The sequence below is a fragment of the Melospiza georgiana genome, chromosome 5, assembly GCF_028018845.1.
Source record: "Melospiza georgiana isolate bMelGeo1 chromosome 5, bMelGeo1.pri, whole genome shotgun sequence".
NCBI classification, from domain to species: domain Eukaryota; kingdom Metazoa; phylum Chordata; class Aves; order Passeriformes; family Passerellidae; genus Melospiza; species Melospiza georgiana.
The window spans coordinates 51,537,303-51,563,665 of record NC_080434.1 but is presented as its reverse complement, the minus strand read 5'-3'; the positions used below and the strand labels follow the sequence as shown (position 1 = coordinate 51,563,665).

At 41.3% G+C, this 26,363-nt stretch overlaps 2 protein-coding genes across 4 annotated transcripts in view; one reads left to right on the top strand and one right to left on the bottom strand.

Annotated features, from left to right (window-relative positions):
- Positions 1-5,567, bottom strand: part of RFC1 (replication factor C subunit 1) — a 33,268-nt gene extending 27,701 nt beyond the window's left edge. For 2 of the 3 annotated variants that reach the window (XM_058025372.1, XM_058025373.1), the window contains exons 1-2: positions 5,466-5,561; positions 374-502 (exon numbers count right to left, since the gene is read on the bottom strand). In XM_058025372.1, the coding sequence (XP_057881355.1) occupies positions 374-502; positions 5,466-5,468 (132 nt within the window). In that variant the 5' untranslated portion in view covers positions 5,469-5,561. Of the gene's footprint in view, positions 1-373; positions 503-5,465 lie in introns of all 3 variants that reach the window. The other variant, XM_058025371.1, reaches the window with a different exon arrangement.
- A 5,400-nt stretch (positions 5,568-10,967) lies between these two features.
- KLB (klotho beta) lies at positions 10,968-25,993 on the top strand. The gene is made up of 5 exons (XM_058024943.1): positions 10,968-11,705; positions 18,300-18,807; positions 21,108-21,376; positions 22,874-24,017; positions 25,632-25,993. The coding sequence occupies exons 1-5, from the start codon at positions 10,968-10,970 to the stop codon at positions 25,991-25,993; spliced, it is 3,021 nt and encodes a 1,006-aa protein (XP_057880926.1).
- Positions 25,994-26,363: the final 370 nt, after the last annotated feature.

Below are 26,363 nucleotides of genomic sequence, written 5' to 3'. Positions count from 1 at the left end.
CTTACATCTACTGGGCACAAACCTTGGGTTTATTAGACTACATTAGCAAACCTACTCAGAGAGCTGTGGCCAATAGGCAGAATAACTTCAAATATATCAGACTGCTCTTACACAAGCACTTAACTGTAGCAACTTCTACCTACTTTTGTCCTACAAACCAAATTTTTTAAATCAGCAATTTTCTTCACCACCTAAAAAGTTTTACTGCTAGAAGTTAAAATTAAGTGTCAGTTTCCTCCCGTGTCTGTAAAAATTAACATAGTCTGTTATTTTAGTATATGAGAAGAGCCATGCCTTTAAAAAATGTTAGATACACAAATAATACAGCATCAGTGAAAGCAAGTACTTCATAAATATGAAAAGCAAAACTAACCTTAGTCTCCTTTTCCCTTTTCTTCCCACCTGAGGGTCCTTCACCATTTCTAATTTTTTCACTCCTTTTCACAGTCTCACACTCTTGTCGCTTTCCAGGAGGTATAACACCAAAGAATTTCCGGATATCCTAAAAGGGAAAGAGATATATAAACTTTTAAATACAGACAGCTCTTCACACTACATAATGGCAATGTACTGAAGGCCACCACCTCAGCAGCTCCATTACATTTACTGATTTTGAAATTTTGTTTACAGTTCAGCTAAGAAAGGCCAGATAGTTAAAAGTAGCTACTCAGACACCCACACCTCTTGACTCCAATCTTTGAATCATGAAAAAAATTTATTTCTTCCTTAGTTGGGATTTCCACCAATACAAACTGCAAGACAAAGTTCCAGCAGCAATGAAATACAATTACTTAAGACAGATGTATAATTACATTTTTTTTCTGATTAATTATCATAAACCTAAACCAAACTACTTCTGTAGTTAAAATTATTAACACAGCTATGAAGGAGTGTCCCATGTGGAAAGAAAGGACCAGGAGCTTGAAACAGTGAAGTAATGGCACATACTGCATTCTCCACCTTCTCATAAATTTTTAAGACGGTAACTTACATCTCACTAAAAAACTAGCCAGCAAGACACTTTTTAAATTTAAATAAAGAAAAATAACACCAAGATCTGTTTTGTTACCTTATTGTAGTACCTGACCACAATACAGCCATAACAAGCTTTCTAAGCATGTAAAATCAGCAGCTGGAGCCTAAATTTTAGAAAATCAATATTGTACACACAAAAACCCCACCTGACTACTCATTTAAAAAATCTAGCAATCCAGTTTTATTAAAAGAACTTGAGGAAAGAGGTACCTGGTTGGTATCACCACCTCCAGGGTTAGCAGCCATTTTAGAGCAAGGCAGTACCTCCTGTGGCCTAAATCCCAGCCAGCAGGTAAAGGCTGGGCTCAGGACTCCCCTGGACACAGCTGGGAGCTATTCCCCACCATGGGCTCAGCTGGCACTCCCTCACCATCACAGGGAACCACAAGTCAAGTACTGGCCTCAAGTCTGATTGATAATAAGGGCTCTTTGAGGTGCTTCTTCTAACAGTCAACCCCTGTCAGTTTGGATTTAGGGCTTAAAATCAATGGAACACATTATTTGAAAGCATAAACAAAAGTTGGGACATGTATAGATTCGTTCAGTGCACTTAAAACAATTTTCTAGAGTTGGAAATGTTGTTTCCTGTAAAAATTTAGGCTCTTTGTTTTAACTGCATATATTAATACGGATTAAACAAATGGTAGATTGAAAATCATTCTTCCTCAATGTGACTTCACACTTTTCTGTCCATGGAATTCATGCCTTGAAGCACAGATTTTCAACACTCTACTATTTTACACATATTCCTACAATGTAAATGCAGTACTATACAAACTGAAATTTTGACAGCCAATACCTATAGCTAAGAGGTCTGAAGAGAGCATTTATTTAAAGTCTCCAAGCAGATATTTGGACTTAATTACTCAATTATACTCATTATTACTGACTTCCTTTTAGGCTCAAGGTAACATAGGCAAGAGAAAAACAAGAATCATTAGATCTTTTATGTAGAAAAATAATTTAAATGCTTTATACAACATTGCAAAATAAAGTGACTTTTAAAGTTCTCTTTTTTTAATAGTTGTTACTTTAAATCTTTAAATGCCTTACTTTAAAATATTTGAGAATTTTAGATCAAGGTTCTATTAATTCTACTGTTTTCACTAAAAACTATTAACTAAGTGAAGTGCTCTGCAAGTCTACCTTGCTCTGCCAACCTCTGTGCTACCTGGAAATTGTTGAGAGGGAACATGGATATATCCCAAAATTACAGTCATCAAGCTTGTACACCTTATAAGTGGTAGCATGAATATGTATTACATTGGCTAGCCCAGCTAAATACCACACATGTCTGCTTTAATTAATTTCTAAAGCTTTTCAGCAGGCTTCTCCAAAGGCTACTTAGTAAATTTATTAATCACTGTGCTTCCTCTAACTTGATCTTGAGTTTGGATTCCAGTTCTGGAATCAGTTCTAAAGTGTAGGTAATTCTGGCAGAAGCTTTCCAGAACCTTTTGGCGTTTTGAGAACAGGCAATACTATTAGAATTCTTTAAGATTTAGACAAGTTTTATGAAATGCAAACTTAAAATACACAGCCCTAAGCTACAAAGAAAGATTGACATCTATGCACAGGCTTCTTCAATATTCTGCTATAAATTCACCAATTTCCTTCAGCTATCCTGCTCCTCAGAGGAAAAGGTACCCTTGCTGACATAACAGTGAACAGAGAACTGCTTGGGAGAAAAGTATGCCCCAGGGCAACAACAAAGCTACCTTCCAGTGAAGCTTTTAGCCAGGAATCATGAAACAGATTTTTCATGCTTTTTATAAAGGCGTGCCAGATAAATTATTAATTCACTGCATAACTAATTGCAGAAACCAAGCCACCTAAGTATCTATCATACCAGCTTAGATCCTAGATGGGACCACTTTCCTCCCTCCTGGGCTTATCTATTTATCATACTCTGACTGACCTTCCTCTTCATATATTATGCCATCCATACATATATAGGGCCACCAGCTGGAAAATCTCTATGTTCATATTTACCTATGCTTGCTGCAACAAGGAAAGGCTGCAACTGTCAAGTTTCCTCCCAGGAGATGCCCCCAAAACCCACAGCAATGTGTCCTGTGTATCCTGGAGATGCTCACCAGCATGGCTGTTCCCTTGCCCAAAAGGCTAAAATTAAAATAGGCTAAAATTTAGGTGTGGCTGCCCAGGGCTGCTTCAGCACAGCAGCAGCAAGGAAGAACTGTGAGCAGTTTCACCTAGGTAGGAGCTGTAACTAAGAAGTCTGATCACTCTCACTCAGGGGGTGAGTTATGCCTGGCATCTGAAAGGCCAAAAAGCTGCTCAGCTCTCCTAGAGCTGTATGGCTGTGCCATCCAGCCCTTGCCTGTTCTGCCCACTGCTGCAAATCCTCCATCTTACACTGTAAAAGAACACCACAGTAATTAATCATGCCAGGCTGCAAGTTCTCTTTTGGGAGATTTGTATCTGTCTCTTTTACTGGGGAGAGAAACACAAACAGAAACTGAAACCCATTTGTTAGGTAGGACAAAGACTGGCAACTCCAGGAGTGCTTTACAAGACTAGTCTTTAGTAAGGCAGATTATTTTCCAAAGTAACATCATATAATCCAGTCTGCACCTCAAACTACAAGATAGAAAACTGAACTTCACCAACCTAGCTCAATGACTGCAGTAGAAAGTAATGCACCTTACTTCAGGTACTCTGTGTCTCAATGAGGGCCTTACATCAAAACAATCATATTTCTTTCCAGTCTGCCTATTTCAGTGCAAGTTTTGCTCACACACCAGCTCTGACACTTGGTGCTTCCAGAAAAACTGCATTGACTAAAATCAGATTTATACTATCACTTCAGTGAATCCAGTAACACCTGCTTGGGTAACTACACTTAATGAACAGTTACTGAGTGTGCTAACAGCAGCAGTTTTACAAGCAGTATCACGGTTGTAAGTGATGCTCCAGCTCCAGCCAGGAGCGTCCCTCTCAGAAGGGGAAACTCAAGAAACCCCTGCTCCTGGGCACTCATTCCCTCAGGTGTACTGCTGTAGCTGGCTGCTTGGGAACTGGGTCATGGCCACTAATCTGGGTGAAAAAATAAATCCCTTCTAATGCAAATCAGTTTGTTGTGTAACTCTGCACAGATCAGTTCAGCACAGCTGAGAATATGCTGCAGAATCAAGCTAACGGGGGCTACCCACAACTGCAGCAGAGATGGCTGAGCAGCCGCTTCAGCACTGAAAAAGAAATGGGATGAGGCAACTTTTATACTCCCAAAAACCATGGTTGCCTTCGTCCCTTCTAGGACAGGCCCAGACACTGTGAGATGTGTGATGTTCAGAAGACGACAGAGAGGGAGAATGCCTTTGTCCTGGGAAGGTGGGAAAGGAGGAAGCAAGCCTTCCAAGAAGATCAGTTTTCTAACAAGGTGATAGCAGGGACATAGGAGAGGCAGATCTCTTCCAAGAATTTGAAGTCATCAGCAGGCCCATAAAAAACCATGAAAATATCACAGTTTAATAGTGTCAGGAGTCTTAGTGCTGGCAGATCTCTGTCAGTACAGCAGAAGACTCAGACTGTACCACTCACCATTGCAGAGCACCAGGTGTAAGCTATAAACAAGCCTAAACTCTTTGGGGAGTCCAAAACTAGAGTTGCACCTTAACTTGCAAAATGACATCTGTAGTTAAGCCAGTAAAAGATGTCTCAGCCACAGAGACTCCATCAGAATGAAAGCAAACTTATTTGAGCTAGAAATGAAAAGGCGATACCATCTTATGGTGACTGCATAGGTGAGCAGCACTTTGGAAAGCACAGGAACGCCTATATGTTCATGCTTAAAATCTCTTTACATCCTGCTGAGGGTTGCATCGTTATCGATAAACACTTGTTTACTTCCAGACTTTCAAGCTCTTTTTCCTCCCTCTTTTTTCTGCAAGTACCGTGCACCCTCCAGCTCGTCATCAGCAACGCCTCACGTGTGCTCCCGCTGGAATGAAGGAAGAGGTTACACTCCAGCACACGCCTTCACAGCGGGCTCGCTCATCCGCATTCCTTCCCCGGCCGAGCGCACGCTCCGCGCTCTGCACCCCACCCGCCTTCGGGGAAAAGGAAACTGGGCAGGCTCAGCCACGGGGAAAGGGAAACTGGGCAGCGTCAGCCACGGGGAAAGGGAAACTGGGCAGCGTCAGCCACGGGGAAAGGGAAACTGGGCAGCCTCAGCCACATCTCCCTCCGGCAAGGGCATTTCCCCGGGCACGGGTTCGCGTTCCTGGCACGGCTGGCAGCCTCGGCCGCCGGGGCAGGAGCGCGGCGGGGCGGCCTCTCCTCCCGGGGCCGCCCGGGGGCTCGCTCAGGTCGCGCCGGGCCCCGACGGCCCCGCGGCCGATCCCGGCCCCGCGGGACCCTGTGCGCTGCCCCCGCCCCGCTCATCCCCGGCCCGGCGGGGAGCCCCTCACCATGGTGGCGGCGGCGGCGCGGTCGCTGTGCCCGGCGGGACGCTCCCCGTGCCTAGCGGGACGCTCCCGGCTCCATGCTCCCGCCTTCGCGCCAACTCCCGCCACCCGGCGCGCGGCGCTGCCGTCACGGCCGCGACGGGCGGGGCTGCGGGGCGGCCGGGGCGGGCCCCGGGCCGGGGCCATGGCGGAGCCCCCGGGGCAGCCCGGCTGGGCCTCGGCGCGCTCCCGGACCCGGCCCGTCCCTCTGGGCCCCGTGCCCGTTCGTGCGCGGGCCGCAGCGGCCCCTCCGTGCGGCGGGGGTTTAACCGGCCCCGCGGCCCCGGGCGCTGTCCCGGCGGGAACCGGAGCGCTGGGGCAGCAGCTCCTCAAAATGGAGCCGCGTGTGCTCCGGCACGTCCGGCTGAGCGGGCGAGCCCGCGCGGTGAAAGCAGGCAGGAGAGCAGTGCCAGGCCTCCATGGCTCCCGCCTCTCTGTGGGGCACGGAGGCACACAACGCCCAGAACAGGCGGGCAGGCCGGGCCGGCGCAGCTCTGAGGGACATGTCCTGGTCATAAACGTGTGACAGTCCCCTGCTGCCGGGCTGGCGGAACGCCTGCTTCCTCTAAGGGTGTGTGCTCCCATGCGCTGAGGCTGGGGAGAGCTCAGAATTTAGGAGTCCAAGAGAAACCAAGGAATTGATTAACGTTGTGTTTCTTCTACTGACTGCTTAATTTTCTAATTAATTTCTAATGAAATCTTCTATATTTTCTTTCACTGAACACACTTGCTATGCGCTGGAAGGGGATAGATTTGTTCAAGCCAAATAAAAACGACTGGACTCTCAAATGTTTTCTGATGTTTAGATTCTGTCAACCTACTGAATTGCTAATAATTGCTGGGCTTGGAGAAGAATGGGGAAGACAAACTGAATTTGTGACATAACAAATACTGCCAGTGATTTGGGAGACCCTTCATCAAGGAAGAAAAAAACCCAACCAGAGTACAGGCTCAATTGGTAGCTGTCTCATTCTGTCACTTGTGTTCCCTCTGTGTTCACTGCCTGGTTGGTGACATGGTCTCATTCCACACATCTGTTAATGATATCTGTTACCATTCCTGTTTCATTCTTGAAATTGGACTTTAGTAACTGTAAGATCCTGTTTATACAGGAACTGCTGTCGTTCCTTTATGATTACACATGGTTAGGTGGGATCATGTATTTTCAGCATTAGCATAGCTTGTGAGTTTGGGTTTCTGCATAAGGAGCACAGTGAGTGAGTAAACACAGACCCACAGCACAGGCTGTGCTTTTTGGCCTGTTTTGCAGGTTATTCCATATGCACTCAACATAATGGCTATGCAAACAAAACCAATATTGCTTTAGAAAAACATCTCCAGTGATAACTTTGTATTTACATATTTAATTCTCATTATGTAACTTTGAAAGCTGTGCCTATTCCCGATACCAGAACTAAAGATCAGTTTAAATGGCTGATGTTTGTGAGAGCCAAACTGTTCAAATAATGCTCAAAGAGTTATTGCAGGTGGTTATCTCTGCTTGTGGTTGATAAAGCTACCTGGAGTAACATCCAGCAGAGGAGTATCTGTTTGTGGGTTTGTGACATCTTCATGTTTCTTGGAAGGCAAGAGTTTAATCCTCTATGGAGACATCAGCCTGGACACCTGGGGTGCCTGCCATTCACTCCTGGCTGTGGTGGGGAGACGCAGGATACCTCTGTTCCTATGGACATGCCTATGGAACTGGTGGAAGTGGGAAAAAACTTGCTCCACCACAGGAAAGAAAACTGAATATTCATTATTATGTGTTATGATGTGCTTTGCAAGTTAAAATCAAGGCAAAATCCCTTGAGTCTATAATTGATCCTGGGTAGTGTTTTAAAGGCCTATTACCCAACTAAAATTACAGCTTTTTAAAAGTAGGTAAAGTACACTTGATATCACCACTCTATTTACAACGATGACAAGTAATTTTTGCAAAATTAGTGTTGTTTTCTACCTTGCTGAAACTCGCAGACAAATTTGGCTTTTTATGTTGGGGTGTTTTTTCCAAAAGAAATTTTAAAAAGTGAGATATTAAATCTTGAACTTGAGGTTTTTCCCCCATATAATAAGCCCAGCCCTACTGTTATTATTAGTGAAGGCTTTGTCTTGCTTATTGAGAGAGGAGATTCTTAATAAGAAAATTACATTTTCTTCTATTGAGAAATAAAAAAGTCTGTTTTCTTTTTGTTAATATCTTGTTTATTTCCACATTCTTGTATATTGCTATGTTGATACTCTTGGAATTGAAACAAACTTTTAAAGGGAGTAAGGAATATTTTTCTTACTAGACTCTCTAGTAAAGAAAATAAAATTGTTCAGGCATTGTAGAAACAGAAATTAGCATTTTGTTAGAGATGAAAAATTCCAAAAATTCTTCATAAAGCTGTGGTGTAGTTTCTATTGGCATTAGGCTTTCTATGGTATCCATCTCAATGATGTGTCTTTAGAAAGACTTGATCTCATGTCAAACAGTTTTTGCTATATAAGGTAAAGATAAAGGATTTGCAGGGGATTACATAAACTGTGCTTCTTTGAGCACCCAACAGTAGTAGAACTGAGCAGCTGATGTAAATGTAAACATTACACTTCTTCTGGGTGAACTTTGTCTTTAGGTCTTTTTCTTCATTTACATATCTAGGCAGAATGAATGTGTCAACTCACATACTCAGTCTTACATTCAAAACTCTATCCTTTCAACTAATGTGTTCAGCATTTCTGTAGATCAAACACCAGATTTTCAAGCCTACCCCCAAAACAAGGAGAGTACATTTTCAAGAGTCAAGTGGAAAATAGTTTTCTTCATTTGAATCAGATGCCTTGGCAAAGGCAAAGAATAAAAGGAAAACTGATAAGTAAGAATTGAGCTGAATAATCATTAGGCTTCCTACCTACTGAGTCTGTATCAGCAACTGCCCTGGAGATTTCAGCTTCTCCCAGTCTTGATTCATTCTGAACCCAGATAGGTTCACAGTGTGTGGACAGAGGCAGGAAATCCCACTGTGCAGCATCATACAGCATCAGAGTTGGAGCCTGGCCTGACTGTGCCACTTGGGCCAGTGGAATCATTAATTCTCTTCCCCTTCTTTCACACCCTCGCTTCCCAACACCCCCTGATCACATCCCACTCTTCTGTGCTGATTGCTTTCCAAATTAACAACAGTCACAGTATTTCCTTTCCCCAAGTCTTTGCTCAGATAATGAAATCCTTCATCCAAATTCAAGTCACTAGATGATTCTTATCACTTAAACTGCTTCCCCTTTAACTTCATGAAGTTAAATTACAGCCCAAACAGTTAAATATGACCAGGCAGTAAGAAACTGGATTCATGGAGGCTTGAAACATTGAAACAATTTCAAACCATGATTAGAGCATCCTCCCAGTCATGTCAATAATAAGGAAAGAAGTACAGTTCATAGCCTTACACAGACCAAGCACCTGAGAGCACCTGTCTCTGCTGCACCTTGCACATCTCAGGCAGGTGCACCACACTGTCAGCATCCTTGTGCCAGTGGTGCTAACACTGCTGTGGTTCGTGGGGAGAAGCCTGTTGCCTTTCCCTTGCCCACAGATTGCCCATGAGGTTACAGAGCTGTTGTGGGTACCTGGAGCTCAAGCATCTGGTAATGAAGGTGACTAGCTGCTTTAGAAGTGTAGTGCCATTGATAAAAACTTGTATCTGGGTTTTCTTTCATGAAGCAGGATGCATAAAATCAATGCTTTTAAAGGTCAAAATAGAAAGATGATGTTGATGCAGTAACTATGAAACAGCATTTTAAATGCTGTAGAACAAAAAAGGAACATTTCAGTATGTACTGTAAGCCAATTTTGTACAGTCCCTGTCTGATCCTCTTGTTCCCAAGCTGCCTGTGTGTGGTAGGATCTTGGCTGAGAAATGTAGATCAGTTACTGCTGGTAAGAGGAGAGATTCATGTTAGATGCCTGGCTACCCCACCACCAGGGACCTGGAGTGCAGAACATGTCAGGCTTTTTCTTCATCTGAGGTGAAATTGTTTCTTGTAAAGGCTCTGCAGAGAAATGCTTACAACCATGGATGTTTTGGTTTTTACCCTAAAAATAAATGAATTGGCTTCCATTTGTATTCATTAATCATCTTTACTGATAAATTAAAGGTGTATGTCAGTGGCATTCTGCAGTGCTGAGAGCATGCTCTCACAGGGAGCAGGAGCACTAAAGCAGCAGTACCCAGCAGTGAATCTGGACTCTCATGGCCCACATGGCAGCAGGGCTGATTCATCTGGGCAGAGTGCTCAGCTCCACTGATTAATTGTCCCTATGCTCAGATTTCAGTGTGTATCTTTCTTACATGCAAGGCTACTTCATACTTCTGTGTTGTTCCTCAGGGCTCTTCTGCAGCTGTGGTCACACGGTGTCTATTACTATATGTCTATCGCTATATGACTATTACTATTAATATTACTATTACACTTTATACTACTGTATCTCAAGAAAAAACAAAAATGGCAGGCATCAGTCCTACTGTGTTGAGTAAATTGACTGTATCTCAACATACATACTGTTGCTAAACATGTTAAAAGATTAAATTATACTGCAAAATTGCTGTATAAATATTTGCTCTACTGATGCTCCAGCTGTGTATATGAATTGTTAAAATAATCAATACTGAAATAGGATTTTTCAGGGCTAATTATCTTTGCTAATTGCTATTTGAAGAAATCCAGGAAAATTGTGTAAGAACTGGAGCAGTCCCCTCTTGATTTTGTAGCTCTGCTGTGTATAGTGCTATACAGGAGACTTTTATGTAGTATAGAAAAATGGTTGCATTTGGTGTTTGAAAGAAATATTGACTTGCTTTGTGTTTTTATATAGTTAGTTGGATGCATGCATATCTCTTGTTCACAACAAAATTTCCCACAAGTCCAGGAAGAGTTTTTCAGCAGAAGTAGGTTTTTTGGGCAGGGTAGGACTGAGGAACCATGCACTGCCCTTCCAGCCATCCAGTTACACAGATTGGATAAATCTCCTTTAAATTGATGATTATGTAGTGTGATTTGTATTAATATTTCCTTGAAATACAGCTCCACAAGAAAAAAAGGATGTGACAGCTTCTTAGACCCTCTGTCACCTGTATTATCCCACCAGAATGACTGACCTTTAAATGATGATAAATTAGTTCCTGGCATTTCTGTTGTTGAGGCAGGCTGCAGTAAGAAGCCAGGTAGGTGTCTCAGTGGTCATACAGAGGCCACCTCCCTATAAATTACACCATTCTCAGATCTGTTCTATGTTTCACAGTTCAGGCTAATCATTGACAGGGCTTTTACAATCACCAGCTTTTAGTGAAGCTTTGATAAGACACTCCAGCAGCTTGTGACAAATGAAAACGGTCTGCACGGCGTGGACTCCAGCAAAAGAATGGAATTTTTTCAGCATCAGTACAAGAAATCTGATTTTTAACACTGGCACTATAAACTGGCACAATGCGTGGCCAGCGACTGGAGAAGATTGTTGCTTTTTGGATGTTCACTTTTGTAAGGATTGTTACTGGGCTTACTGGAGAGGGAAGATCTGTGTGGAGAAAGGACTCCCACTTCAGCCCTGTGAGCAAAACACAGATGTTTTTATATGACACGTTCCCCAAAGATTTTCTCTGGGGGGTAGGGACAGGAGCTTTCCAGGTGGAAGGCAGCTGGAGGAAGGACGGGAAGGGCTCCTCCATCTGGGACCGCTTCAGCCGCTCGGAGCTCAGGGACGCTGACAGCGCCGGCACCTCCAGTGACAGCTATACCCTGTTGGACAAAGATCTGTCTGCTCTGCAGTTTTTGGGAGTTACTTTTTACCAGTTTTCAATTTCATGGTCAAGGCTCTTCCCCACTGGAGTGGTGGCAGCTCCCAATGAAAAAGGACTTCAGTATTATAACACCCTCATTGATTCCTTACTCTACAGGAATATTGCCCCCGTGGTTACACTGTACCACTGGGACCTGCCCTTGATGCTGCAAGAAAAATTCGGGGGATGGAAAAATGAATCTGTAATTGATATCTTCAATGACTATGCCACGTTTTGCTTCCAGATCTTTGGGGATCGTGTTAAATATTGGATTACAATCCACAATCCCTATTTAGTTGCTTGGCATGGGTATGGCACAGGTATTCATGCTCCAGGAGAGAGAGGGAAAATAAGAACTGTCTACTCAGTAGGACACAATTTGATCAAGGTACAGTATAATAAGATTTTACAAATTGATCTTGCACTGCTCTGGGAAATAATAAGAGGAATTGGTCCTGTGATCAATGTTTCTTTAAAAAATCACCTGCTGTGAAAGCACCAACAAATAACCTTTAGCTAAGGCAGTCTTTCTATTAACCCTCATTTTGATCTTATTTCTTGTCAGAACAGCTGACCTAATAATTATTTGTTTTTTTAAGTGCTTGTTTATTATTTTATTTAAATTAGTTTTTACATACAAATTCTAACTCTTAAAGAGCATTCTTTGTTCTTTACATTTAGTTAACACATTTGGCCATCCTGAAATGATTATTCTATTAGTTTAAAAGGAAGTTCATTTGTATTTGCATATCGAATCAACTTTACTGGCCATAGAGTATGTATATGTCAGTGTGATTTGTTCTAGCTTAGTAAGATCATATTGCAAAATTTTTGCTTCTAAACTAGCAAGGCTGGCACATCTTGAGTTTGGAAGAAAACAAATGTTCTCTTCAGTACTTGAGAGTTTCAAATTATTTCCATGATGTACAGTGTTCTTTGCATCTGCCGTGCTCACAGTACTTTACGGAGCTGGTCTCTATCCCATCTCTGCAGCCAGTATAATCCCCCTGCTGAGACTATTCTTAACTGCCACAAAGAACATTTTTCTACAACTTGCCATACATCACACATGTAATTAACAAATAAATCTGAAAGGGCTAATCCTACAGAAAGAAGTATACATGTAGGGAAAAAAATTATTTGCCAGAGTAGTTAAAATATTCTGCAACTGCAAATTTTTGTATTTACCTCTGGCTTTGAACGTTCAGAACATCATTTTTCAAAAAGTCACACTGCAGTCAATAGAAGTTTTACACACAGAAAGGTTGTCAAGCATCCTGAGTCACTAACTGATTTCAGACTTGGCTGAAGAATGATTTAACTATAAAGACTTGTGAAGCATCTCAAAGAAAACTGCTACCAAATCATTCTTTCTATTTTCAAGTGCTATTTTATATAATGCCTGTAAAATATATATAAATTTGCAATATTTCTTGCCTTCATTTCTGAGTGTCACAATCAAATGTGGAGTACCAACTAGGCAGTCTCTGCACTTTCTGTAAAATCCATGTAAGCAGCACCTCACACACAGGGAATGTTATTCCTCTGCCAAAGAATCAATTGGATTTTCCAGGAAGGCAAGCACAGCTGGGTCTGATACACAAATTACTGACCTAATTTTCTTGTTCAATATTATTTGTCTCCAAGACTTGATTTGATAGTTGCTTCTTGCTCTAGAGTATAAAATAAACCACTTGGATGGAAGAGTTAAGGGGACTTTCAGCAGCACACAATCCTTTAGCTACCATTTTATTATCCATGGGCAGAAATTATTCTCCTGTGTACCCTTCTTACAACCCCATGAACATTATCTAAAGTATTAGCAGTTCTCTCCTATACTACTGTAAAATTTCTGAAGATTCTAGATTTGAGATCAATGAAAAATCTCAAATTTGTAGTAAAGTATTTCAGGAACTGGAGTTTTCTGGTTAGGTTTAGGGATGGAATGGAAACTCTTGAGTTACCAGTCGATATCAGTCAACTCTTCTTGTCTCTAGACATAATAATTTATTTCTCTTGATAAACTGTAATGCCAGCCAGCCATTCCACAGAAATCACATCTGGTACTGGATATTCAAAGCCAACTACCCAGAATCTTTCTCAAAGATTTTTGTGCAAGTTTAAATGTCCAGTTCATTTTGCATTGTTGACAATGCAAATGTCAACAGTATTAATAGAATGTATTGAGGCACAATCAGGATTCATGTGTTGTGAAATATCTCTCCTTTGAGAATCAAGAAAAATTATAAGATTCTCCTTTTAAAGAGATTTCACATGGGTTTTTATTTCATGACTGGTGTATACTGGTCTGTTTCTCAGACATTGTATTATGGCTACCTTCTAATTTCCCGCTGCAAATGAAAACCATTATCCCAAAAAGAAAAGATCAACCAAATGTCAGGATTTGGCAGTGTGAGGCAAAGCCTTGAAAAGATTGCCATTTATGTCATCAGCTTTAGGAAGAACCACACTCTTGTCCATGTAAAGGCTTCATTTTTGGACAGGCTGTTGACAGACCTGGTCCTCAATGCCACCCTGTGCACAAACCAGGTCCATCCATTAAATATACAGAGCAGGAAAAACAGGTCTGTAATGCTGAAATGAAGCTAATCTGGCCAGCACACTGTTGCACAGCAATTTGCTGAAAATCATTCTCAAACCTTTTTGTAGTATCTTTGGAGAAATTAAATGAAGCTCTTGTATGAATCCTACTTTTAGTTTAATTTCCTTGTGTATCATTGCAGTCGTGGTGTTATCAGAACTAATCACTGTTTATATAAAGGAGTGCTTTTTTGTGATTTATCAATCATAATCTGAAGCCAAGTTTAATAGAATCACAAAAACAATATAACAAACCACAAACCTCAGCTTTTTTGGACTTTGGATTATTTTATTGTAAGAACAATTGGAAAGTTGCTGGAGATTTTTGTGTCCCTTGAAAAGGGCTGGAGAAATTCCTCTTAGTTTTAAACTCATCAATTTTGTTGCTTTCAAAAGCAATATAGTGTCTTAAAACTCAAGTAATTGACTGGTATATCAAAAAGTTCATAGAATACCAGGTTGGAAGAGGACCTCAAGGATCATCTCCATAATGAGATACATTTTAGAACTGATTAAAAAATTATCTGCTTCCATGAATGAATTCATGTGGGTAACTAGGCAGACGATCATATTAGAGCTTTCCTACAAAAGTAAGGTTGGTCTGTCTTCATCCAGCCCCAGAGCTCTGTGTGTTGGCTGGCAAAAGGCATTGCTGATGCTGAATCACCTCAATGCCCCAGACACATCTGCCTAAGAGACAGCCCTGCCTTTTTATGGGCCTTGCTATTCAAGATCTGTAAAGAGAGGTAGTGAATGCAGGATCAGAGGCTGATAAGCAGGGTGCTTAGGAGATCCACATTGAGAAAATAATTCAGAAGAAGAATTTCAAATGTGAGTTTTAAAAAATTTTAATTTAAAAAAAACTAACTTGCATGTTACTATGTATTCTGTTCATACTCAGAGCGTAATCATTGCCACTGACCATTTCAAAGGACTCACTACTACCTCTACACAAATTAATAGGGAATCTGAACTTTGATGCTTATTAATTGTAAATTGAAAAGAGATTCTCTTAGATAAATCTCTCTTGAGAGATATGGCTTTAGGGTGGACACCAGAATCATCTGTGCTTGTAAATGTCTTTGCTGGAAGATTTTTCAAATAGTCGTAGCCATCAGTGATGATGTAAAATTCAGCACTGATTCATAGTTTTTTGATGATTTGTTATTTTCAGGTTAGCTTTCTTAGATTTCTTGGTAATCATTAGGGAAAACACAATCCAAATGCAGGACAGTTAACATACAACAAATTATGATAGCAAAGCCTCAGTCCTTCATAACACCCTCTAAAGAAGTGTAGTCACCTGCACCTTGAGGTGTAGGTAATCCTTCACAAGGATTGAGAGTCAATTTGCAAAAGAAAGGGTTTAGGTCTACTTTAGCTCTACTGACTATGGAGCATCTTTACCACAGACCAAAAAAACCCTTAACAGAAATACACTTTCCAAATAAGCCACACAGCCCTGCCCTTCTTCTGAACTGTAACATCACCATCAGACTATATTCTAGTTCTTCGTGGTTTAAACACCAAACAAGTAAACAAAAGGCCCAAATAATTTTATTATCATATTTTCAATTCTAATTTTTCTAAATATTCTTGACTTCCAGCACACTAAAATAACTCCATATACCCCTGGCATTGTTTTGTTATACTCATTGCTGTTCAAAGAAAAATTGCTTGACTAAAGTATCTTAAGGATTTGAAAATATTGCTCTACTGAAAACTCTTTGCATGTGCATATGTTAAATTACAGGATCAGAATTTCAAGGAGTATGAGAATGTTTCAAAAAGAGAGAAGAACAAATACTGCTGTCTTCAGTTTATTAAGTTGACTTTTCTAGCCTTCTACAGGGTTAGTACTAACTGACATAGCACTCTCTGTGACTTTCAAGACTAGAGAATATTTTCTACATTTATACCAGGAAAATATGCTGAAATTAATGAGTCATACGTATCTAGAATAAATACCCAATATTGATCCTCCTTTAACTGTGTATTTAGCCTTGACATTTGTCCTTGCTCTAACAAGGAAAGTGAAAGATTAGGGATTAAACTCTAACTGAAAAAAGATTAGTCAAGATTTACTGAAAACACCTAATCTGATGTATGATACAGCTTTTAAATTGATGTTTGTTTCATATCTGGTCTTAAAAAACAATTTCTATAAATCAGCTGATTCCATCAACAATAGTTTGCATTTCTGTCCGTGAATGTTAAGCTTCTTTACAGATAATTAACAACTCAAATCAGATTTGTACGCAACTATGTGTCTACTATGTCTGTAAAACCCTTACTGTAGATTGTGAGAAATTTTCTACAGTAAGAGTTAATCCTCAGAATTCAGTCACCAGTGATACATACAAATTTGTATATGAGGATTTTATCTTGACTCATATTAAATGTACTTATTTATAATTGAGGTCTACTCCTCTAGAGTTTTACCTGGGGCTGTATCCTCTACCATACACATTCTTTTTAATAGTAACTTTATTTTCTTCTAATCACCTCCTGAAGATGTTTATGAATACAATGAGAGATTCTTGGCTTTTACATGTCAATATCATATTCTAATTAGCTGGGGTTTTGGCAATTTTTCTCCACTTCACCTAGAAAAGTGTGATTGCTATGATTTACCTGGTGCTATTGTCATGGTACTTGGCACTGTGCATCAGACACTGAGTGCAGGGCGGCTTTCTTGTTAAGCCAGTGCAGCCATATGCCTCTAATTCAACAGTGGTGTCTGTGGGCTTTGTCTGCAGAAAAACTCTGCAAACCAGGTGAGAAAACCCTCGGGGCAGAGCACAGAGGCCCCAGCAGCCCCCCAGGCTGGAGGGACCTTCAGGAGAGGACAGTAAGGGCAGCTGAGGAGATGGCACTGGCCACTTAAATTTTCTGATGAGGCTACTAAGAAATCGATTTTATAATACTTTAGTTCTATCTTGCAATTTGCCTCAAGTGTCCATTTTTGCTGGCTTCCCTCTTCACCTACCGAAGCTGCATTTCAAAGGTTAGAGTCACTTTATCAGTATTTTCAAAGACAGACTTTGAACAAATGTTACGAGCATGACCTTAGAAACCATAAACAACTGACACACAAAATTTCACAAACTCCGATTCTTTGGTATCCCCCAGCTTAAACAAATACCTATCTGACATCAGGCCTTCTGGAGTTTTTTTTTTAACTGTCAAGGCTGTGTGTTTCTACATAAATTAACAGAAATTATTGTCAAAGGCAAGCAATGCTGTTTGGCTTAGAAATGATGACAATCTAAGTCAGCACTCAGTGTTTCACAATGTTTCTCTCTGGGTGCAAACTATTATTTTCTTTCCAGCTTAAGAGTTTAATGCCACACTTCAGGCATGAGGTAAACTCTGAGTTACTCGTCAGCTCTTCAGCTGGGAGAGCCAGCTCCCCTCGCCTGTGTCACATCACCTGATGTGATTCACGCTGCAGTCCAGGGTCACTCCTCTCTGACCAGCCTGTCCTGTTTCCTTACAGGGCTTTGACAATGCTAGTGGCTCCTCAGCCTCCCATGTATTTCTGGTTTTGTGTAAACTTTGTCTGCTGTATACCCTTATTTGAAGCTATTGTGACGTGTAATGACAACACACTTACTAAAACATTATGAAAATAATAAAATCAGTATTAAGATGTGATACAGTTCAGTGGCCATTTCAAAGAAGAAATTAACTAAAATCCTGAACAAAATTCACATTTGGGTTCAAACGTCACAGCTGGGTCCTTTGCCCAAGTTTTTACATTTAGGGATTGTGCAAATATCAAAGCTTGAACACTTGCTCTTATGACTAGGCCAAAATAAAACAACTAAATCCCAAGAAGAGGGATGGGGTGGATGTGGTTTGATCCGAGTAAGTCGAGGTAACCCTCGGAGCACAGAGCAGTTAGTAGCACAGAGTCACCACTGACAAATGAAATATCATATGAGATGCATCTTTGATAGAATAATTGTAAAGATGGTTTGAAATTTTAACCATATCAGGAATCACCGTTTGACAGAGAAAGACTGGCTAGATCCCAGAGTTCAAATCCCCTTGTTAGAGCTGTTCCAAAGTGTCTGTGTAACAACAGCTCTTCTCATCCTTGCTGGGATCTCCCCTGAAATTTAGACATGTGTTAAAAGGCAAAAAAGCCACAGCCCTAAGGTGTCATAGGACATGAATTGCTGAGCATTGCCCTCATTCCAAGGAGCCTTGCAGGGGGACAGTGATTGCCCATTAAACTGTGCAGGGTAATTCATGTGCCTTAACTGATGCTTCCATAGAAGCCTGCAGTGACTCAGATGGAGCTACCTGCCTCTCTGGCTGCCAACCCACAGAGACTTGTTAGAGTTACAATTTAATGCTATTTTTCTCTCATCAGGCTCATGCAAAAGTTTGGCATACCTACAAAGAACACTTTGAACCCTACCAGAAGGGGATGATATCCATAGTGCTAGGATCCCACTGGATTGAGCCTAACAAATTGGAAGATGAGTTGGACATTTCTAAATGTCAGAAGTCCATGGAGAGAGTACTTGGATGGTTTGCTAAACCCATCCATGGGGATGGGGATTATCCAGAAGAACTGAAAAATGAATTCTTATTTCTGCCACACTTTACCGAAGATGAAAAAAACTACATCAAGGGAACAGCTGACTTCTTTGCATTTTCCTTCGGTCCTAGTAACTTTAAACCTCCAAACACTCTACCAAAAATGGGACAAAATTTGTCACTCAATTTGAGGGAAGTACTGAACTGGATTAAACTGGAATACAACAGTCCTCGAATCTTGATTGCAGAGAATGGCTGGTTCACTGACAGCCACGTGAAAACAGATGACACCACAGCCATCTATATGATGAAAAACTTCATTAATAAGGTTTTACAAGGTTTGTACAGAAATTACTTGATGGATTTTTCAGAGAGCACTTTTGATTTTTTGATATTTAGCTCTGTAATAATTTCGTCCTTTTTTAAAATGAGATAATGGCAACAAAGTTAATCATTAATTATTTATACTGCATGAGTACAAGTCATGGATCAGGATCTACTCGTGCTAGGTGTTGTACAAACAGAAAAACCCATAGTCCCTGTCCCAGAAAGCTAAAGTCCAACATCTGCCTTGGGTTAGGCTTGGTTAGGGTTAGGGCTTCCATACTGAAACTATTACTCCTGCAGGGCTCTAAGACTCCTCCTATAGTAGGTACAGAAAAACCTTGAGATCTTCTGTGAATGTCACCTCTGCTGACATAAGGACCTTAGTTAACTCCTGACTTTTCCTACCTTCAGCCCTTTGTTTCTGCCCCAGACCTTCCCCTTATTTTTCAGGGTGCTTTTCTCATCCTTACTCTAACACTCAGTCAGGATCCTGACCTGTTTCTGCCTTCTCCTTTCACTGTCCCCGCAGACAGTGCTACAAACATACTCTCACTCTGATCCACCAGATCTCTACCTGTCACCTGCCTAACTTTTAATTTGCTTTACATAAAGCATACATAAAATAGTAATTTTGCCCATACCCATTTAAACAGCCACAAAATCTCAGCATGCACCATCTCAAGTGCCACAGCATCTTTTGCTCTGACAATTAAACTTACCCCCATATATTCAATATGTTTCTACAAACAAAAATGTTCTCAGTTGTCACTTGCTCCCATTACATGTCTGCTCCCATTTGTTCAACCTTCCTCAGTGCAGACACCAAGTACTCATCTTTACTTGCCAGGCCATTCTAGCTTATCTCTTTATCCTCTACATCATTCTCTGCCTCTGCATTTTGCAATGGGTATTTTCAGACATTTTTGTACTTTCTCCCATGGTTTCTCTGATTTAGAAGTTGCCTTCTTTGAATATACTTGCCACTGTATTGCTTTGTTACATTTCCTCATCTCCTTTCCAGTATTCTGCTCTTGTCTATCAGCTTCCCGTACACTCACATTGAAAGCTCTTGGGCTTTCTGATTTCATCTGGCAACTAGAAAAACATCCAGCCTGTGCTGCTGAGTACCTTGGAACTCTGCTGCATCAAGACATGCACTGTGCAAAACTGCTTTCTTTGCAGCCTGGTGTGACTAGGGCAAGGAAGTTCAGTGGAAATAGAGAATGATGCAAAATTATTTGTCCTGAGAAAATGGAGCTAAATGATATTGGGAAAGAATAAACCAGAAAACTTAATCTTTGTTCCTTGGCTTACTGGTGTGGTGGACTACATGTGCTAAAATATGGCTTGTCCACCTGTCTGTGTCAAAATCCTCAGGTAGGCTGGACAAACCCTACTTGGTCACTGCTTTCCCTAGGTCATTCCAGCCCTTATAAGGTTAACATGAGGAGTTATCCAGTGTTATTTCGTAGTTTTAAGGTGGTGACAGGCAGTGAACATGACTGACCGTGGAGTTTGGACTTTTCCTTGCAGGCTGCCAGCTGGCACGAGCCTGCAGGGGTGAAAAGCATTGTGGTTAGCTGATGCCTGCTGAGCAGCTGCTCTGCAGGCCCTGCTGCCCTTCCTGAAGAGTCAGGGTCCACATCTGAGAAAGCAGTTGTGTTGTCATCCTTCTTATATATTACATGTAAAAGATCATATGTAAACTCCTTTGCAAGAGGGACATTAAGATTGTCTGAAGAAATCAGCATGCACTGCATCCATTTTGTAACTAAATCAGTCTCTGGGTTGCTCTGCCCTACTTTTCTAAAGTCATTAACAGTCCCATGCCAACAAAATAGATTTTTCAATTTACAAGCTGAGTAGACATTCCTATGAGCTTGCAGACATCTTTCAAATAAAGGTAGAGAGTTTTAGCTTCATGACAAAGTTACAAACCAGATCAACTGTTGCTCCCTTTATTTTGACTCATGATTCTCTAGTTTACTGGTATTATTGTACTGGCAAATTGTCAAATGCAACTTCAAACATGGATGTGGTATAATATTTCTTGTTTGGTCAGAGCAGAATTAAAAAATCCTACAGTAATTTAATTTCTTAAGGGCACCTTAATTTCTTAGTGACACCTTTTTTTTTAGTAAATAAAGACTAAGATATATACATCAGTTTTGCAATGATTTACAGTGGGTCAATACAAACATTGAGAAGACACACAAGATTTTCAAAATAAATAGCCCTTTCTCATAAATATCCCTTATATATGTTAGAGTAATGAATACGGGACTCATGGATGTTACCTTCTCTTTTGCAGCTATTAAATACGACAACATAGATGTGTTTGGTTACACAGCCTGGTCCCTCCTTGATGGCTTTGAATGGCAGCATGCTTACAACATCAGGCGTGGATTATTTTATGTAGATTTCAAAAGCAAAAAAAAGGAAAGGATTCCCAAGTCATCTGCACTTTATTATAAACAAATCATACAAGAAAATGGCTTCTTCCCAAAGGATTCCACCCCAAACTTGCAAGCTCAGTTCTCCTGTGACTTCTCCTGGGGTATCACCGAGTCTGTTCTCAAGGTAAACATAAAATATTAAGCGGATCACTGGCAACAGAGTGATCAGCAGCTCCCTGAACAAATGACCATACACAGCACCTCGCATTCCAGAATTCCAGTGCATACTGCCAACAGAAGTTAAACCATAATTGCATTGGTCCAATTTCCTGTGTTTCCAGGTTTTCAGGTGAGCTGGGCACAGAGTGCTGGCTACTGCTGCAGCAGCAGGCCCTGCTGCAGGAACCCTTCCAAGCGTGGCCCTCCCTCTGCTTGTGTCTCCATGTGGCAGATCAGATGAGGAAATTTAAACCAAGAAGTTGATCCAACCAATTGTTACTGGGTTATTTTTCAACCAGGAGTTTCAAAATCCAGTTTGCAGTGTGGCCATAGGGATGCTTGTGAAGGTCTGATGGAGAGAGTGACAAAGGGCAGGGACAAGGTGATTATGCTGGTGGCAGCAGAAAGATCTGCAGGCTCCAGGTCTTGTCTACAGCAAAAACACATTCCTGGGTTAGGCCTGGCTCTGAGTGCCACTCAGACAAGTGGGTAAGAAGCCATTCTTTAAAAAGACACCTAGCACAGGTGAAGATAGCCAGCCCTGAGGTTTTACCATCTGAGCTCACATTAGAAAACGGATCATACAACCTTTTGTCCAAACTGGCTTCCACAGGACCTATTTATACTTTATTTATCTTCTATTTCTGCTTTAAACTTAGCAAATAAGCTAACTGTATGTATGGGCAGGTTGGGATACCCTTCTTGTCATTGCACACAGACAGTCCCATGACAAATATGAGCCTCAAAAACTAACACCAAAATCCCATAATTTAACCTAATGACTGACAACCGTAGCAGAAGAAAAAGTCAAGCTTCTATCCTTTATCTTGTATCTTGTTAATATGCAGCACAAAAAAATGCATTTCCTTTGAAAAAAAAGCAATCTAAATATTTTAAACTTTACTTTGAAACCTAGAAAAAGCATTTAAAAATTGGAATATTAAAAAATGTTTTATTCTGAACTTTTTTAACTAATAGGAAATAGAAAAGAGATAACTAAATGCTACAAGCTGTTCGTGTCAGATAAGTATGCCTCAATTTCACAAGGTTGATCACAGCAGCAGTGCCAAAATCATCCGTGCCTGCCTCTGGTGCTTGTTCTCACCAGCTGCTCTCCAGGCAGCTGCCTGAGAACTGCTGTGTGCATGACCAGAGTGAACTCGATCAGGGAGAGCTATCTCTCTGAAAACATGTCATGTAGGCTGGTGGCAGGGCAAATGCCCATGTGTGATTGAAAAAAGTGCAATTTTGATGTTTTTCATAGGGAAAGAAATTATAAGATGACCACTAGCACATAGCCCATATAGGTGAGTTGGTTATCCTCTTTCCCCTGGAGCATTTAAGCAGGGACTTCTGACATCCACCACTAATTGACAGCTAAACACAGGCAGAAATGCAAATTACAAGCAGATATTATGTTCATTTAATTAAAACCCATTGTAACATATTTTTATTTTCACAGGCAGAATCGGCAGCTTCCTCACCACAGTTCTGTGATTCCAGCTTGTACCTCTGGAATGTCACAGGAGATGGGCTTCTGCACAAAGTTGAAGGGGTAAAGCTAAAAACCCGACCAGCACAGTGCACAGATTTTGTCAGTATTAAAAAGCAACTGGATCTCCTGGAAAAAATGAAAGTCACCCACTACAGATTTGCACTTGACTGGTCACTAATTTTACCCAACGGAGATTTGTCAGTGGTCAACAGGCAAGTTCTTAGGTATTACAGATGTGTGATTAGTGAAGCCCTGAAACTGAACATTCAGTCCATGGTCACCTTGTATTATCCAACTCACACCTACCTGGGCCTGCCGGGTCCTTTGCTGCAGACAGGAGGATGGTTGAACCAATCCACGGCCCACGCTTTTCAAGAGTACGCAGCTTTGTGCTTTAGGGAGCTTGGTGATTTGGTCAAACTGTGGATTACAATAAACGAGCCAAACCAGCTAAGCAATGTCTACAAGAGGAGCAGCAATGACACCTATCAGGCAGCACACAATTTGTTACTAGCACACGCCATGGCCTGGAGAACGTACGACGAGCGGTACCGGCCCTCTCAGTACGGCAAAGTGTCCCTGTCCCTGCATTCCGACTGGGCTGAGCCTGCCAACCCCTTCTTTGAATCTCACTCAAAAGCTGCCAACAGGTTTCTTCAGTTTGAAATAGGCTGGTTTGCCAATCCCATATTTAAGACTGGGGACTATCCAGCTACTATGAGGGAATACATCACCTTTAAAAACAGAAAAGGCCTTTCATATACTTTGTTGCCATCTTTCACAAGTGAGGAAAAGCAGCTTGTCAAAGGTGCAGCTGACTTTTATGCACTGAATCATTTCACCACCAGATTTGTGATTGATGAACCTCAGAATGGAAGCCAGTATGAATTTGATTGTGACATTCAATTTCTGCAGGATATCACCTGCCTGAGCTCCCCTTCTCGTCTGGCAGTGGTGCCCTGGGGAATGCGCAAAGTTCTCAGGTGGATCAAAAAAACTTACGGTGACATCGACATTTACATCACAGCAAATGGAATAGATGACCCGTCCTTGGACAATGATGAGCTTCGGAATTATTACTTGGAGAAATACATACAAGAGGTTTTAAAAGGTGAGTACATGACAGATTCAAGTTCCCCAGGGCCATTTCCATGGCTCAGAGCCAGGCACAGCTAAGTCTCGCCCTGGACAGAGCGAGCAGTCCTGGCTCAGATGCAGGAGCCAGCAGCACTGAGCCCCCTGAGGGGCCCAACTCTGCAGTCACACTTAGGGCAGCTATGACACAAAGGAATGGCATCAAGCGCCTTGCACAAAATGCAGCTACAGCTGCCTCCACTTTAAACCATGAGAGAAGCTCTCTGGGCATGCACATACAGCAGAGTAGTTACTCAGAAATTACTAGGAAGTGGCACTTCAGCCCAACAACTCCCAAGAAATAAAGTTTCTATTCTCCAATCCTTGCTTGCTGAACTAGTCATTGGACAGGAAAGTGCAAGCAAATCCACAACAACCTAGGGGGACATACAGAAGAAATACAACAGGGCACCAGCAGCACCAGCTGCTGTTGAAGGGAGAGTCCAACTCTGGTTCTTGTTCCACTCCTTGTTTTCTCCTGGGCACATATGGAAATCTACTTGTTCACTTTAGAGAAAAACTAGTAAAAGTTATGGAGGTAGAGGACAAAACCATTCAAGGCAATGATCAGCAGCAGCTTATTGTATGAGAAATGCTGCAGGGACCTCACCCCTCCCCTCCCTCTTCCCCCAGCCAATCATTAAAGCAAAGCAGCGGGACACAGGCTACCAGCAAGGCCTTGGTTCCTGACCCATACAGGCAAAATGAGATGTGCAATACATCCCTGCCCTCACTGTTCCCTACTGGTGAGCATTAGAGAGATCCTGATCAGGACACGGGGGGTTCAAAAGCTTTTCTGAGGTAACTGACATCAAACACAGTCTAGGGATCCTGGTTTCTCCTCTCGAGGAGTTAATAAAAATGAGACAAATCTTACTCATGGCTAAGCATGCCTTAAGATTACTTTCAGACACCAAGAAAAAAGTCTTCTCTCTCCAGTGCTTAGCCCTCTTAGTCACTACAGGACTAATGTAGTGATGATTATGAGCATTTGCTGATTTATTTTCCATGCTAATTTCATACTGCAAACAAAACAATATGGTACTAAAGGAATTAAGTTATTAAATGTTTACATGTTCTTAGTCTGGGTCACATTCCCAACTATGCTCGCTGATTGCACATGACTTCAAGGCCTGCTATTTTTAAGTATTCTCACCCAGAACTTGGGTGCAGCAGTGTTAACACAGAGCCATGCATGCTGAGGGATGAGCAGCTGAGCTTGGAACAGGGCAGGAATTCTTGGAAAGCTGCTCTCAAGGCACTTATGGGCAGCTGCTCCCAAGTCATTGCAGTTGGCTCCAGTTAAGAGCAGCATCTAGCTTTTCCCAGAACAGAACAAACTCCCAGCTCCAACCCTGTACAAATCCAGTTTTCATGGGGTAGGTCCAAAATTATAAGGACTTTTTAAAACAGTAATGCACTGTTCCTATGTAATTGAGACAACTGAGTATTAGAAGCAGAAATATTTTATGAAGTACACTTTTCAAATTTCTAAGAATTTGAAATCTCAAATCTTACCAGAAAGTATGCAGGTTTTACTTGAAATGTAACCTTTCATTAACACTTTGTTTTGGTTTCTTTTCCTTCTCAGCCTCCTACATTGACAAAGTCAAGATTAAAGGCTACTATGCGTTTAAGCTGACTGAAGAAAAATCTAAACCCAGATTTGGATTCTTCACTTCAGATTCAAAAGAAAAGCCTTCAGTAAGATTTTACAACAGCCTGATAAGCAACAATGGCTTCCCTGATGACCACTCAGTCTGCGGCCCCTCTAGCCACGAAAAGCAGTGTAGCTTCTGCTTGTTTGTTTCTCAGAAGAAGCCGTTAATATTCTTTGCCTGCTGCCTCTTCTCTACCCTCAGTTTGCTTTTAGCTATTATTTTTTTTCACAAAAGAAAAAGAAGGAAACGTTTTAAGGCAAAAAGCATCAAATGCATCTGTGTCTCATTTTAGAAGGGGGCACAAGCCCACTTTCAGTGAGATCCATCACTGCATTCTACAGTGGACAATACCACTCAAGACAACTGTGGAAAAACACTGAGTCACTCCAGCCACACACACCAGCATTTCATTCAAAAAAAAGTAATCACATCCACAGGAAGAAGAGCCATGGCACTTGTTTCTAGTGAAACTACTTTTATCCACCTACTCTACCTAGAAGACAACTTCATCTGTTAAAAAAAAAAATTATGAATCTCCTGTGCCTTGGAATAACCTTTAAAACAGCTTTACTTGCAAAGAGCAACTTTTGAGAACTGATATGCACCTTTCTACGTCTTGTGATGTATATTCATGTTATGAGTGTTGTTCAGCATGAAACTGA

Excerpts from the sequence above, each read along its gene's own strand:
- KLB (XM_058024943.1), top strand. The coding sequence starts at position 10,968 with ATGCGTGGCCAGCGACTGGAGAAGATTGTTGCTTTTTGGATGTTCACT. Across the intron at positions 21,377-22,873 it reads TCACCGAGTCTGTTCTCAAG|GCAGAATCGGCAGCTTCCTC; the intron begins GTAAACATAAAA and ends TTATTTTCACAG. Across the intron at positions 24,018-25,631 it reads CATACAAGAGGTTTTAAAAG|CCTCCTACATTGACAAAGTC; the intron begins GTGAGTACATGA and ends TTTCCTTCTCAG.